The following is a 14648-nucleotide window of genomic DNA, read 5'->3' as shown; positions in this document are numbered from 1 at the left end:
CCGTTTGGCTCCGCACGGCCAGGTGGACACCAAAACTACTTTTTTTTCATGTCCGTGGATCCTCCAAAAATCAAGGAAGACCCACGGACGAAAAAACAGTCACGGATCACCGAAAAACGGAACCCCGTTTTGCGGACCGCAAAAAAATATGTTCGTGTGCATGAGGCCTAAAACGCATTGACTTATCCAGGCCGTTCTGAGATTTGTTTTTTCGTCACATATTGTACTTCATGACACTGCTAAAATTGGGTCAAAAAAGTTAATTTTTTTGCATAAAAAAATACCATATTTACCAAAATTTTTTAAAAATTAGCAAATTTCAAAGTTTCAGTTTCTCTACTTCTGTAATACATAGTAATACCCCCAAAAATTGTGATGACTTTACATTCCCCATATGTCTACTTCATGTTTGTAGCATTTTGGGAATGATATTTTATTTTTTGGGGATGTTACAAGGCATAGAAGTTTAGAAGCAAATCTTGAAATTTTTCAGAAATTTACAAAAACCCAATTTTTAGGGACCACTACAGGTCTGAAGTCACTTTGTGAGGCTTACTTAATAGAAACCGCCCAAAAATGACCCCATTCTATAAACTACACCCCTCAAGGTATTCAAAACTGATTTTACAAACTTCGTTAACACTTTAGGTGTTGCACAAGAGTTATTGGCAAATGGGGATGAAATTTGAGAATTTCTTTTTTTTTTTTGCCTAATTTTCCATTGTAACCCATTTTTTTCCACTAACAGAGCAAGGGTTAACAGCCAAACAAGACTGTATCTTTATTGCCCTGACTCTGCCGTTTACAGAAACACCCCATATGTGGCCGTAAACTACTGTACTGGCACACAGTAGGGCGTAGAGGGAAAGGTGCGCCGTATGGTTTTTGGAAGCCAGATTTTGCTGGACTGGTTTTTTGACACCATGTCCCATTTGAAGCCCCCCTGATGCACCCCTAGAGTAGAAACTCCATAAAAGTGACCCCATCTAAGAAACTACACCCCTCAAGGTATTCAAAACTGATTTTACAAACTTTGTTAACCCTTTAGGTGTTGCACAAGATTTAATGGAAAATAGAGATACAATTTCCAAATGTCACTTTTTTGGCAGATTTTCCATTTTAATATTTTTTTTCCAGTTACAAAGCAAGGGTTAACAGCCAAACAAGACTGTATCTTTATTGCCCTGACTCTGCCGTTTACAGAAACACCCCATATGTGGTCGTAAACCGCTGTACGGGCACACGGCAGGGTGCAGAAGGAAAGGAATGCCATACGGTTTTTGGAAGGCAGATTTTGCTGGACTGGTTTTTTTGACACCATGTCCCATTTGAAGCCCCCCTGATGCACCCCTAGAGTAGAAACTCCAAAAAAGTGACCCCATTTTAGAAACTACGGGATAGGGTGGCAGTTTTGTTGGTACTAGTTTAGGGTACATATGATTTTTGGTTGCTCTATATTACACTTTTTTGTGCGGCAAGGTAACAAGAAATAGATTTTTTGGCACGTTTTTTTTTTTTTGTTATTTACAACATTCATCTGACAGGTTAGATCATGTGGTAATTTTATAGAGCAGGTTGTCACGGACGCGGCGATACCCAATATGTATACAATTTTTTTTATTTATGTAAGTTTTACACAATGATTTCATTTTTAAAACAAAAAAAATGTTTGTGTCTCCATAGTCTAAGAGCCATAGTTTTTTCAGTTTTTGGGCGATTATCTTAAGTAGGGTCTCATTTTTTGCGGGATGAGATGACGGTTTGAGTGGCACTATTTTGGGGTGCATAAGACTTTTTGATCACTTGCTATTACACTTTTTGTGACGTAAGATGACATAAAATTGCTTTTTTTACACCGTTTTTATTTTTTTACGGTGGTCATCTGAGGGGTTAGGTCATGTGATATTTTTATAGAGCCGGTCGATACGGACGCGGCAATACCTAATATGTATACTTTTTATTTATTTATGTAAGTTTTACACAATGATTTCATTTTTGAAACAAAAAAAATCATGTGTTAGTGTTTCCATAGTCTAAGAGCCATAGTTTTTTCAGTTTTTGAGCGATTATCTTGGGTAGGGTATGATTTTTGCGGGATGAGATGACGGTTTGATTGGTACTATTTTGGCGTACATGCGACTTTTTTGATCACTTTTATTACCTTTTTTGGGAAGTAAGGTGGGCAAAATTTCAATTTCCTAATGGTTTTTATTTTTTTATTTTTATGGCGTTCACCGTGTGGGGAAAATAACATGACCGTTTTATAGATCAGGTCGTTACGGACGCGGCGATACCAAACATGTGTAGGGAATTTTTTTTTTTTCATTTTTAATCAGTGATAAATGTGTTTTTTGATTTTTACATTTTTTTTACTTTTTTTCACTTTTTTTTTTTTTACCCAGACCCACTTGGTTCTTGAAGATCCAGTGGGTCTGATGTCTGTGTAATACAGTACAGTACAATATATATTGTACTGTACTGTATATTACTTACACTTTGTCTGAACAGATCTCTGCCTTTAGCACAGATCTGTTCAGCACCATGGACAGCAGGATGCCTGAGACGGCGTCCTGTTGCCATGGGAACCTTCCCCATCTGCTCAGTAGTTGTCAGAACTGCGCAGACGGGGAAGGGTAAGGACGGGGCTGTCGGGGGGCTGTCTGGGAGCTCTCTCCCTCTCCATCGGGGGGCTGCAAAGGCACAGCAGCCCCCCGATGGGAGAGGGAGGGAGCTCCCTCTTACTGTTAACTTTTTCCATACAGCGGTCCGTACGGACCGCTGTATGGAAAAGGGTTAAACGGCTGACATTTGCATCGCAGATGTCAGCCGTTTATACCAGGATGCCAGCAATGTGCTGGCACCCTGGTATACCCACTGAACACCAACGATTATTCAAGGGGAGGCGGGCGGGGGATCGCGATCCCGCCTGCCGCACCGCCCGCCTCCCACACCGCCCACAACTCCCCCTCCTGCACCACCCGCCGGCAAAAAATCATGCAGGGGTGCAGGGGGGGTGTAAAATATATATTTTAGGGACACTAAAGCTTCTGATCCCCGCGGTCAGGGCCTGCGGGGATCAGAAACTGCAGAAAGCGCAGCAAACCGCAGGTCTGAATTGACCTGCGGTTTTCTGCGATCGCCGATGCGGGGGGGTCAAATGACCCCCCCCTGCATTGTTACGGGATGCCGGCTGAATGATTTCAGCCGAAATCCCGTTCCGATTAACCCCTGGGGCGCCGGAATACCGATTTCAAGCTATGACGTACCGGTACGTCATGGGTCCTTAAGGACTCGGGACCCATGCCGTACCGACACGTCCTAAGTCCTTAAGTGGTTAAAAAAAAAACAGGCAGGGTGGCGGTGGGGGTGGGGTGTAGGTACAGATATTTATCTCGCTTACTACAAACCCGTGAAAGGCCTTCTTTAAAGGGAACCTGTCATTAACTTTATGCTCCCCATACTAACAGCAGCATAAAGTAGAGACAGGTCAGTTGATTTCAGTCTGTCATTTATGAGTTAAAAGTAAGTGGTTGCTGGGAACCAACATCACAATCATTGCAGATTGGGGCTGGAAAAGAGTCACGGCCACCTGAGAAGAGTCATGGTTATTCATGGATTCCTGCTCTCCCTGTCCACCTGCTGATGATGACTGACAGGCTTCTACCTTGTTTTCTCCCTTTCTCTCTAGGAGAGAACTGCCAATCATCAGAAAATTGACGGGGAGAGCAGGAGATTATGAATAACCATGACTCTTCTCAGATGGCCGTGACTCTTTTCCAGGCCTGTGCTGCAATGATTATGATGCTGGTTCTCAGCAACCACTTACTTTTAGCTCATGACACACCGCAAAAAATCAGCATTTCTGTCACTATTTATGCTGCCCACGGTGAGGTCAGCATATAGTTGATGACAGGTTCCCTTTTAAGTGATCAAAAGATCTCCTGTTAAAGTCCCTTTGTGGGATTAGTAAATGGTTAAAAAAAATTGTTTTATTAAATAAATTAAAACATCCCTAAGTTAAAAACACCTATTTTCATTGAAAAAAGGCTTTGCAATGGAAAAATTGCAAAAATAAAATCCTGTCCATATATTTGGTACTTTCACCATTATCCTGTGTGATGAATGCTGTAATAAAAAAATGCTAGAATTGGTATTTTTTTTTTGCCACCAATAAAAAGTTATCAGTGTTATGTATCCCGAAATAATACCAGTGGCAGTGTTGCTGTTTTCTCGTACTTTTTTCCATTGGGGGACACAGACCATGGGTATAGCTTAGAGATATTAGTAGGAGGGACACTATGCAAATGAAAGAGCTCCTCCTCCTCGGGCTATACCCCTCGACTCCACCAGGAGGAACTCAGTCTTTGCTTAGTGTCTGGTGAAGGAGGTTGACACTTTCATTCGTCTCCCTTTTGGTATTTTTCTTCCAGCTGGGGACGCAGGTCGGCATTGCGCCTTCCTGGTCCCCCATGGAGTGCCCGCTGCAGTTTGTTGGACGTTGCCAGGCTGCCTCCATTATCCCCCCAAGAAGGCAAGTGGATCCGGGCTCGACCTGTCAGCTCCGGCATCCCACCAGCTCCTGGGTCACCTGCTGCCACCTTCCTCCAGAGCACTGCACTCCTGAGCAAGGAGTCAGATGTCTGAAGAGGTGCATCCCTGCTGGTCCTGGAGTCGAGGGAGAAGATCTGCAGGAGCAGATAAGTATGAAGCTGCAAGGCAACTATGTCCTCTGTCTCCCCCCTCCCTACCTACCTCCCTCCCTCCCTCCCTCCCTACCTCTTTGCTCTGAGACCTATGGGCCTCCTGGGTGAATGGGGATCTAGGTGGCATTGTTGTTCTGTCTGGGGCGCAAGGGTCATGGAGGCACTTAACTGGGCAGGCGTCTCTGGATGTCCCTGCTCCTTCTCTGCCGGCTTATCATGTCTCTGAGCACTTCCCCCTCCGGTCTCCGCTTCTCTGGGCTTGCCATCCCCTTTGCTGGGGACGCCTTACTTTAGTTTTTTCCACGCTGAGCGGCGCCGGGGGCCATTTTCTTTCCCTTCTTTACACAGTGAGCTCTTTTCCCGCTCCTATGATGCGATCGGGGGGCGGAGCCTAATCGCGGCCGGGGGGCCGCGATTCTCCTCCTTCCACTAGGAGGGAGTTCGCCCTTTTTCCTCCCAAAAAACCGGAGGCTGCTGTCTTTCCGGTCCATGAGGAATTTTCCGCTGTCATAGCCAGGGCATGGACCCGTCCTAATCAGAAGTTTTCCGCCACAAAACGCATGGATACTCTCTATCCTTTCCTGGCGGACAGCGTGGAGAAGTGGTCTTCTCCCCCTAGGGTGGACCCCCCTGTAGCCAGGTTGGCCAAAAACACGGCCCTCCCTGTCCTGGACTGCTCCTCTCTGCAGGACGCTGTGGACAGGCGCCTAGATTCTCTGGCAAAATCCATATTCTCACTGGCGGGCACGTCCCTGCGACCTGCCTTTGCCTCGGCATGGGTGGCCAGAGCTCTCTCAATGTGGCTGCAGCGCCATCACCAGGACCTGGCGGACCAAGGTGCGTCGGCGGACACGCTGGATTTGATTCTCCAGATGTCTCAGGCCTCCAAATTCCTCTGTGAGGCTTCCATGGACATTGGTCCCTTTTTTGCTCGCGTTTCGGCCCTCTCGGTCATTCAACGCAGGGAGGTCTGGTTGAAGGTATGGGATGCTGACACTTCCTCCAAGCGTTCCCTTGCGTACCTCCCCTTTGAGGGTTCCAGACTTTTTGGGGCTCAACGGGATGAGTTCATCTCTGCCGCTACTAGGGGCAAAAGCACTCACCTTCCCCAGGCTAGGGCTAAGCACCCTTTCGGGCGAGGACTTTCGGTTCTCGGTACCAGTCCTTTCGCCGCTTCTCTGCGAACAAGTCGTCGCCTGCTTCCTCTGCAGGAGGGTCACAGGACTCCCGCAAGCAGCCCTCTTTCAAACCCCAGCCTACCTGGCGCCCGAGGACAGTCGACCCGCCCTTCTGCTCCCAAGCAATCTTCTGCATGAAATGGCTCCCCCCCCCCCCCCCCCCCGTGGTGGGGGGGCGCCTGCTTTCTTATCAGCAGATTTGGACTCATGTTCAGGACGCATGGGCTCTAGAGATTGTAACGTCTGGTTACAAGATAGAGTTTGCGTCCAGACCACCGGAACGTTTTTTCTCCCTCCGCTCCGTTATTATTTATTTTCTTCCAGGGGAGTTCCTCGCGTCCGTGGACATCCATGGCGCTTATCTGCATGTTCCGATCGCAGAATCTCACCAACGATTCGCCATTGGGGCTCGTCACTCTGTTTGTCGCCCTTCCTTTCGGGTTGGCAACCGCCCCTCGGGTCTTTACCAAGATCCTGGCACCGATCATGGCGCTTCTTCGTACCAGGGGCATTCCTTTGCTGCCCTATCTGGACGATATCCTGATAAAAGCCCCCTCGCTTCCGCAGGCCGAGGACAGCGTCCGGATCACTGTTCAGACTCTGGAACAGTTCGGCTGGATAATCAATTTTCCAAAGTCCTCTCTGCTCCCATCCCAGAAGCTCCCCTTCCTGGAAATGGTTTTTGGACACCTTGTCCGCCAGAGTGTTCCTGCCATCCTCCAAGTCCTCCCAGATCCAGGGGGCAGTGTCGAATCTACTGCGATCCCAGTTCCTCTCCATACGGGAATGCATGCGGGTCCTGGGTCTTATGGTGGCCTCTTTCGAAGCCGTTCCGTATGCCCAGTTTCACACTCGCTTGTTACAACAGGAGATCCTTTCCCTCTGGGACAAAAACCTCTCTGGGTCTAGACGATTGCATCCGCTTGTCTCAGCGGGTTCGGGCAGCTCTCTGTTGGTGGCTATCCCCATTGAACCTGAGGTCGGGGAGATCCTTTTTCCTTTTCTCCTGGACGGTCGTCACCAGTTCTCCAGTCTCGCACGGTTCAAGGGATTTGGTCGGCGGCAGAGTCTCTCCTTCCAATCAACATTCTGGAACTGAGGGTGATCTCTCCCTCTCCCTCTCCCTCCCATTGGACCCTTCTCCTTGCGGGCCTCCCAGTGAGGATTCAATCGGACAATGCCACGGCCATGGCCTACATCAACCATCAGGGCGGGACCCGCAGCCGGATGGTGATGCAGGAGGTGACGAGAATTCTGACGTGGGCGGAGACGCACGTTCCAGTGTTGTCAGCAGTTTACATTCCGGGAGTGGACAGCGGACTTTCTAAGCCGCAACAAGGTGGATCCAGGCGAGTGGTCTCTGCATCCAGAAGTGTTCGAAGAAATCTGCCACAGATGGGGCCGTCCGGATGTGGACTTAATGGCGTCCAGGTTCAACAACAAGCTCCCAGTGTCCTGGCTCACGCCCGAGATCCGAAGGCGTACGGATGGACGTGCAGGTGTCTCCGTGGCAGGACTTCAGCCTCCCCTATTTTTTCCTCTCCTACCAAAGGTTCTACGCAAGATCGAGGCGGAAGTGATCCCGACCGTTCTCCTCGCCCCAGGGTGGCCTTGCCGCGCGTGGTTTTCGGACGTGGCTCGGATGCTGGCAGACGCCCATGGCCTCTACACGACAGACAGGACCTACTGTCTCAGGGCCCGCTCTTCCACCAGAATTTACGGTCTCTTCGTTTAACGGCGTGGCTGTTGAAACCGCCATCCTGAAGAAGAGGGGGTTCTCTGATTCAGTGATTAGGACCACGATCAGAGCGAGGAAGTCTTCTTCCTCTCGGATTTACTATCGTACCTGGAAGGCCTTCCTGTCCTTTTGTGAGAGTTCGGGGTTCCCTCCCCTTCGCTTTTCCATCCCGATGGTACTGTCTTTTCTTCAGTCTGGGCTTGAGCAGGGACTGTCGCTTAGTTCCCTGTAAGGTCAGGTTTTGGCGCTGGCCGTCTTTTTTTTGCAGAGGTCCCTTGCTCTTATGGGTCCTGTGAAGACCTTTCTTCAGGGGGTGGCACATTCGGTTTCCCCGTATGTTCCCCCTTTGTCTCCTTGGGATCTCAATTTGGTCCTGCGCGCTCTGCAGTCGGCCCCCTTCGAGCCTTTGAGGGGGGTCTCTCTGACTGTTCTCACCTGGAAAGTGGTCTTCCTTGTGGCCATAACTTCTAATACAGCTACATAGCGTAGTGATTAAAGTTCTGGCCTATTATGCAGAAGCTGTGAGTTCAAATCCCATCACAAGCTTTTAAATCAGACTGGTGTCGGAGCTGGCCGCTTTTTCCTGTCAGGAGCCTTTTCTGGTTTTCCACCAGGATAAGGTTGTGCTCCGTCCGGTCCCCTCCTTTTTGCCCAAGGTGGTCTCTCCCTTCCACCTTAATGAGGATCTTGTCCTGCCTTCCTTTTGCCCTTCTCCGGCTAACCCAAGGAACTGCATTCCCTGGATGTCGTACGGGCCCTGAAGGTGTATCTCGCGGCTACTGCTTCCGTCCGCCGTTCATGACGCTCTGGATCTGCTCGGCTATTTCCGCGGGTTATCGCGCTTGTGGTAGAGTTCCCCCGGCTAGGATTACCGCTCACTCCACTAGGGCGGTGGGGGGCTTCCTGGGCAAGACGCAATCGTGCCTCTGTGTCTCAGCTGTGTAAGGCGGCCACCTGGTCGTCCTTACATACCTTTACGAAGTTTATCAGTTGCATCACTGGCTTCGGCTGATGCGGTCTTTGGCCGCAGGGTTTTGCAGGCTGTGGTTCCTGTTTGACCGTTGGACGTTCCTCCTGGCGGTGCTGAGTTTTTTTTTTCCCACCCCATGGACTGCTTTAGGACGTCCCATGGTCTGTGTCCCCCAATGGAAAAAAGTACGAGAAAAGGAGATTTTTGTGAAACTCACCTGTAAAATCTTTTTCTCGTCTTTTTCATTGGGGGACACAGCTCCCACCCATTCTGCCTGTTGCAGGAGGGGTCTTCAGTTCAGTTTCTGTTTATGGTTGGACCTTATGGCTGGGTCCGATGGTTTCCATAATTTTTTCTTGCTCCTTCTCCTACTGCTTGTGCAACGCCTGAGTTCCTCCTGGTGGAGTCGGGGGGGTATAGCCCGAGGAGGAGGAGCTCTTTCATTTGCATAGTGTCCCTCCTACTAATATCTCTAAGCTATACCCATGGTCTGTGTCCCCCAATGGAAAAGACGAGAAAAAGATTTTACAGGTGAGTTTCACAAAAATCTCCTTTTTTTCCCCATCCCCCCCCCCCCCCCCCCCCAAAAGAGGTAATAAGCGTTAATCAATTGTTGTGTGCCCCAAAATGGCACTATTAAAAACTACAATTTGTTCCATAGAAAAACCAGCCCTCATATGGTTATGTTGATGGAAAAATAGTTTTTTTTTTTTTTAGCTCTTGGAATGTGAAGATTAAAAAAATTGCTTGGTCACTATTCACTAAGGGCCAAAACAGGCTGGTCACTCTTGGTGCCTTTCCAGGCTGTGTGCACTTTGCTGTGTCACATGCTCGGACTGTTAATCACTAAATGGTAAAAAAAAGTTTTTTTTGTTTTTTTTTCTTGATTTCAAAAGCTAAACTGCCCACTGTCTTGTAAAATTATTCATATTGGGCTCTGTCCACAGCATTATTTAATTTTTGCTATAGACGCCAGGGAAATAATTCACATAACGGTATATGTCAAATGTATCATCGCCATATACGCGGCGGTATACCGTACAGTTGCATATGACACATATGACTAATTGTTTTGCACTTTCTATTGATAAGTTAACTATTCTGTTCAATCCAGTGAGAGAAAAATATCCCAACATACTGCCAAGTCTATTATAGATTATTGACTCATTTGCCATATACAGGCAGTTCATTTCCTACTGTATATGGTCTGTGTACAACAGAAATATAGTGTAAACATGGCCTTAAAAAGGACCTATAACCTGACATATCTGTTTTAGTAACTACATACCCTACCCATGTAATGGCATTTATTCTTATGACTATGCTTTACCATTACTTTATTATTCCTGTTAGAAGTTATTGGATTAATTGCTAGAAATCTGCAGTAAGGGTACAGAGGTGTGTTAACCAGTCGGGGGGTGTCCTGTACAGTCTGGCACTAGCAGCATTGATTGGATGGTATTAGATCGTGCTTTACACTCCCCTAACTGGTTACCACCCTTCTGTACCCTTACTGCAGACTGCTAGTAATTCATTCATACCTTGTAGCAGAAATAAAAGGTAATGGCAGAGCATAGAGCCATAAGAATAGATGCTGCAGAAAGGGTAGGGTATGAAGTTACTAACGCAAGCCTGTCAGGAGAGGGATCTTCCCGCCATAGACCTTTTTTATTCATCCTTCCTTTTCACTAAATGGCTTCAAGCTTGTCTTGTTGTAGATTGAGAGTGATGATGCTTTCCAGCTGGGCTCCTGAGGCGCTCATGGGCTTGGCTAAGTAGATATTAAAATTTCATTACAGTAGTATTGGTGTTAATTAGAAGTCGGAGGCCTGTAGATGGCAATCTCCATGAGCAGTATATCTGTGTCATTCCATCATTGAAGAAAAGGCTTTTATGTGGCGTACAAATAAATCACCATCATCCTTAGGCCTCATGCACACGGCCGTTGTTTTGGATCCGCATCCGAGCCGCTGTTTTGGCGGCTCGGATGCGGACCCATTCGCTTTAATGGGGCCACAAAAGATGCGAACAGCACTCCGTGTGCTTTCCGCATGCCTGACTCCGTTCCGCGGCCCCGTTAAAAAAAAAATATAACATGTCCTATTGTCTGCTCTTTGCGGACAAGAATAGGCATTTATATTGCCGACTTCCGTTCCGCAAATTGCGGAAGGCGACACTGGCGGTTTGCGGACCGCAAAAAACAGCACGGCCGTGTGCGTGAGGTCTTAGTGAGTTCAATGCGTTATCTTTCTCTGGTCCATATGTGCTAACTTGCTGTTTTTTTGTTTTTTTTATTCCTTGTCTCTCCTGCGTTGTCTCATGGATTTCTGCAACAATGGCTACTAAATCCACAGTACGGTAAGAAAGTCTGTGCAGACTGCTTTTTATTGCCCTTCAGAAATGTGGCTATTTTAATCTTAATGACCACTGTCTTTTGGGTGTCCTCAGTTTGCAATATCATGATCTGGTTTTGCTGTAGTGGATGAGGGCTAATGTGTCCCTGAGCATGGGAACAAGCTATTCCTAACTGCTGTGGTGATCATCATGGTCACAGGCATCTTTGGTCGGTCAGCTGTAAAAATGATACATCATTAAGTTGGGTTCACACCAGCTTGTTATTTCCGTTATTCTGCTCCATTATATAAGCAGAGCAGTGAAAATAATGAAGCGCCCGAACCAGCATATAACAGAAACTAACTGCTTTGTATTTTTGATTTTGATAATTTGTCATGGGGTCCATCAGGTTTCTGCTAGGGAGTCCATCAGGCATTTTACAAATCGACCACATAGGTTACTAGTGCTGCGTCCGATGCAGATGTGAATAATCCCCTAGTATAAAATACATTTTATTGTATGTATATTAAATTAAAAAGAAAACAAACTACACGTTGAGGCACATTACTTAAGCATTTTCTATCACTGTAGTGTAGAAAAAGTCATAAATTCACAGTTTTTTGGAACATGGGTGGGGCTTAGTGGGGACGTTATCTCCGACGGCCCGTCACATTTACTATAAGGCTACATTCACACTCTCGTTTGGTGCGGATCCGTCATGGATCTGCACAAACGCATCCGTTCACATAATACAACCGCATGCACCTGTTTAGAACGGATCCATTTGGATCTGTCTTGAACACCATTGAAAGTCAATGGGGGTCGGATCCGTTTTCTATTGTGTCAGTGAAAACTGGTCCGTCCCCATTGACTTACATTATGAAAAGTGAATTAAATGCCAAAAATAGTTTTCTGTATCGCTGAAAAATTTATATAATAATGTATGCAACAACCCACTCCCAAACAACACTGCAGCAAGGAAAAAAACACCATGCGCATGCGATTTGAAGAAAAACTCACCTTGGGGTAAAAAAAAAAATGTCGTGAGAGGCTAGGTTAACCATGGGCGTTGCGTTCCCTGTAACAGCGGAACACAACACAATGGAAAGTATAAGTATTGCCGCACCTTAACCACCTCAGCCCCACTAGCTTAAACCCTCTTAATGACCAGACCACTTTTTACAATTCTGCACTACACTACTTTCACGGTTTATTGCTCGGTCATACAACTTACCACCCAAATGAATTTTACCTCCTTTTCTTCTCACTAATAGAGCTTTCATTTGGTGGTATTTCATTGCTGCTGACATTTTTACTTTTTTTGTTATTAATCGAAATTGACCGAAATTTTTGCAAAAAAATGAAATCTTTCACTTTGAGTTGTCAAATTTTTCAAATAAAACTACATTTCTATATAAATTTTTCTCTAAATTTATTGTTCTGCATGTCTTTGATAAAAAAAAAGCAATAAGTGTATATTTATTGGTTTGCGCAAAAGTTATAGCGTTTACAAACTATGATACAAAAATGTGAATTTCCGCATTTTGAAGCAGCTCTGACTTTCTGAGCACCTGCTGTCATGTTTCCTGAGGTTCTACAATGCCCAGAGAGTAGAAACACCCCACAAATGACCTAATTTCAGAAAGTAGACACCCTAAGGTATTCGCTGATGGGCATAGTGAGTTCATGGAAGTTTTTATTTTTTGTCACAAGTTAGCGGAAAATGATTATAATTTTTATTTTTTTATTTTTTTCTTACAAAGTCTCATATTCCACTAACTTGTGACAAAAAATAAAAACTTCCATGAACTCACTATGCCCATCACGAAATACCTTGGGGTGTCTTCTTTCCAAAATGGGGTCACTTGTGGGGTATTTATACTGCCCTGGCATTTTAGGGGACCTAAAGCGTGAGAAGTAGTTTGGAATCCAAATGCGTAAAAAATGCCCTGTGAAATCGGAAAGATACTCTTTGGAATTTGGGCCCCTTTGCGCACCTAGGCTGCAAAAAAGTGTCACACATGTGGTATCGCCGTACTCAGGAGAAGTAGGGCAATATGTTTTTGGGGTGTCTTTTTACATATACCCATGCTGGGTGAGAGAAATATCTCTGTAAAAGTCAACTTTTCCCATTTTTTTTATACAAAGTTGTCATTTTAGAGAGATATTTCTCTCACCCAGCATGGGTATATGTAAAAAGACACCCCAAAACACATTGCCCAACTTCTCCTGAGTACGGCGATACCACATGTGACACTTTTTTGCAGCCTAGGTGCGCAAAGGGGCCCAAATTCTAAAGAGCACCTTTAGGATTTCACAGGGCATTTTCTACGCATTTGGATTCCAAATTACTTCTCACGCTTTAGGTCCCCTAAAATGCCAGGGCAGTATAAATACCCCACAAGTGACCCCATTTTGGAAAGAAGACACCCCAAGGTATTCCGTGAGGGGCATGGCGAGTTCATAGAAGATTCTTTTTTTTTTTTTTTTTTTTTTGGAATAAGTTAGCGGAAATTTTTTTTGTTTTTTGTTTTTTCTCACAAAATCTCCATTTCCGCTAACTTGGGACAAAAAGTTCAATCTTTCATGGACTCAATATGCCCCTCGGCGAATACCTTTGGGTGTCTTCTTTCCAAAATGGGGTCATTTGTGGGGTGTTTGTACTGCCCTGGCATTTGAGGGTCTCCGCAATCATTACATGTATGGCCAGCATTAGGAGTTTCTGCTATTCTCCTTAGGCCTCATGCACACGACCGTATTTTTTTGCAGTCCGCAAAAACAGGTTCCGTTTTTCCGTGGTCCGTGACCGTTTTTTCGTCCGTGGGTCTTCCTTGATTTTTGGAGGATCCACGGACATGAAAAAACAGTTGTTTTGGTGTCCGCCTGGATCCGTCCTGAATTACAATGCAAGTCAATGGGGACGGATCCGTTTGACGTTGACACAATATGGTGCAATTTCAAACGGATCCGTCCCCCATTGACTTTCAATGTAAAGTCAGTAGTTTAATATACCATAGGATCGGAGTTTTCTCCAATCCGATGGTATATTTTTACTTGAAGCGTCCCCATCACCATGGGAACGCCTCTATGTTAGAATATTCAGTCGGATTTGAGTTACATCGTGAAACTCAAATCCGACAGTATATTCTAACACAGAGGCGTTCCCATGGTGATGGGGACGCTTCAGGTTAGAATATACTAAAAGAACTGTGTACATGACTGCCCCCTGCTGCCTGGCAGGTGCTGCCAGGCAGCAGGGGGCAGCCCCCCCCCCCCCTGTAGTTAACACATTGGTGGCCAGTGCGGCCGGCCCCCCCACTCCCCTGTAGTTAACTCGTTGGTGGCCAGTGCCCCCCCCCCCTCCCTCCCCTGTAGTTAACTCATTGGTGGCCAGTGGGCCCCCCTCCCTCCCCTGTAGTTAACTCGTTGGTGGCCAGTGCCCCCCCCTCCCTCCCCTGTATTTAACTCATTGGTGGCCAGTGGGCCCCCCTCCCTCCCCTGTAGTTAACTCGTTGGTGGCCAGTGGGCCCTCTCCCCTCCCTCCCCCTCCTAATTAAAATCTCCCCCCCTATCATTGGTGGCAGCGGAGAGTACCGATCGGAGTCCCAGTTTAATCGCTGGGGCTCCGATCGGTAATCATGGCAACCAGGACGCTACTGCTGGCCACCAACGAGTTAACTACAGGGGAGGGAGGGGGGGGCCACTGGCCACCAATGAGTTAACTA

At 46.6% G+C, this 14648-nt stretch overlaps 1 protein-coding gene across 1 annotated transcript in view; it reads left to right on the top strand.

The window, feature by feature from the left end:
* MPC1 (mitochondrial pyruvate carrier 1) overlaps window positions 1-14648 on the top strand; it is a 104410-nt gene that overhangs the window by 12930 nt on the left and 76832 nt on the right. Inside the window, exon 2 of the mRNA XM_040429298.1 lies at window positions 10944-10947. Within this exon, the coding sequence (XP_040285232.1) occupies window positions 10944-10947 (4 nt within the window). The remainder of the gene's footprint in view (window positions 1-10943; window positions 10948-14648) is intronic.

This window comes from Bufo bufo, chromosome 4 (genome assembly GCF_905171765.1).
Source record: "Bufo bufo chromosome 4, aBufBuf1.1, whole genome shotgun sequence".
NCBI classification, from domain to species: Eukaryota; Metazoa; Chordata; class Amphibia; order Anura; family Bufonidae; genus Bufo; species Bufo bufo.
The sequence above is the reverse complement of the archived record's forward strand: the minus strand, read 5'-3'. Positions and strand labels throughout refer to the sequence as shown.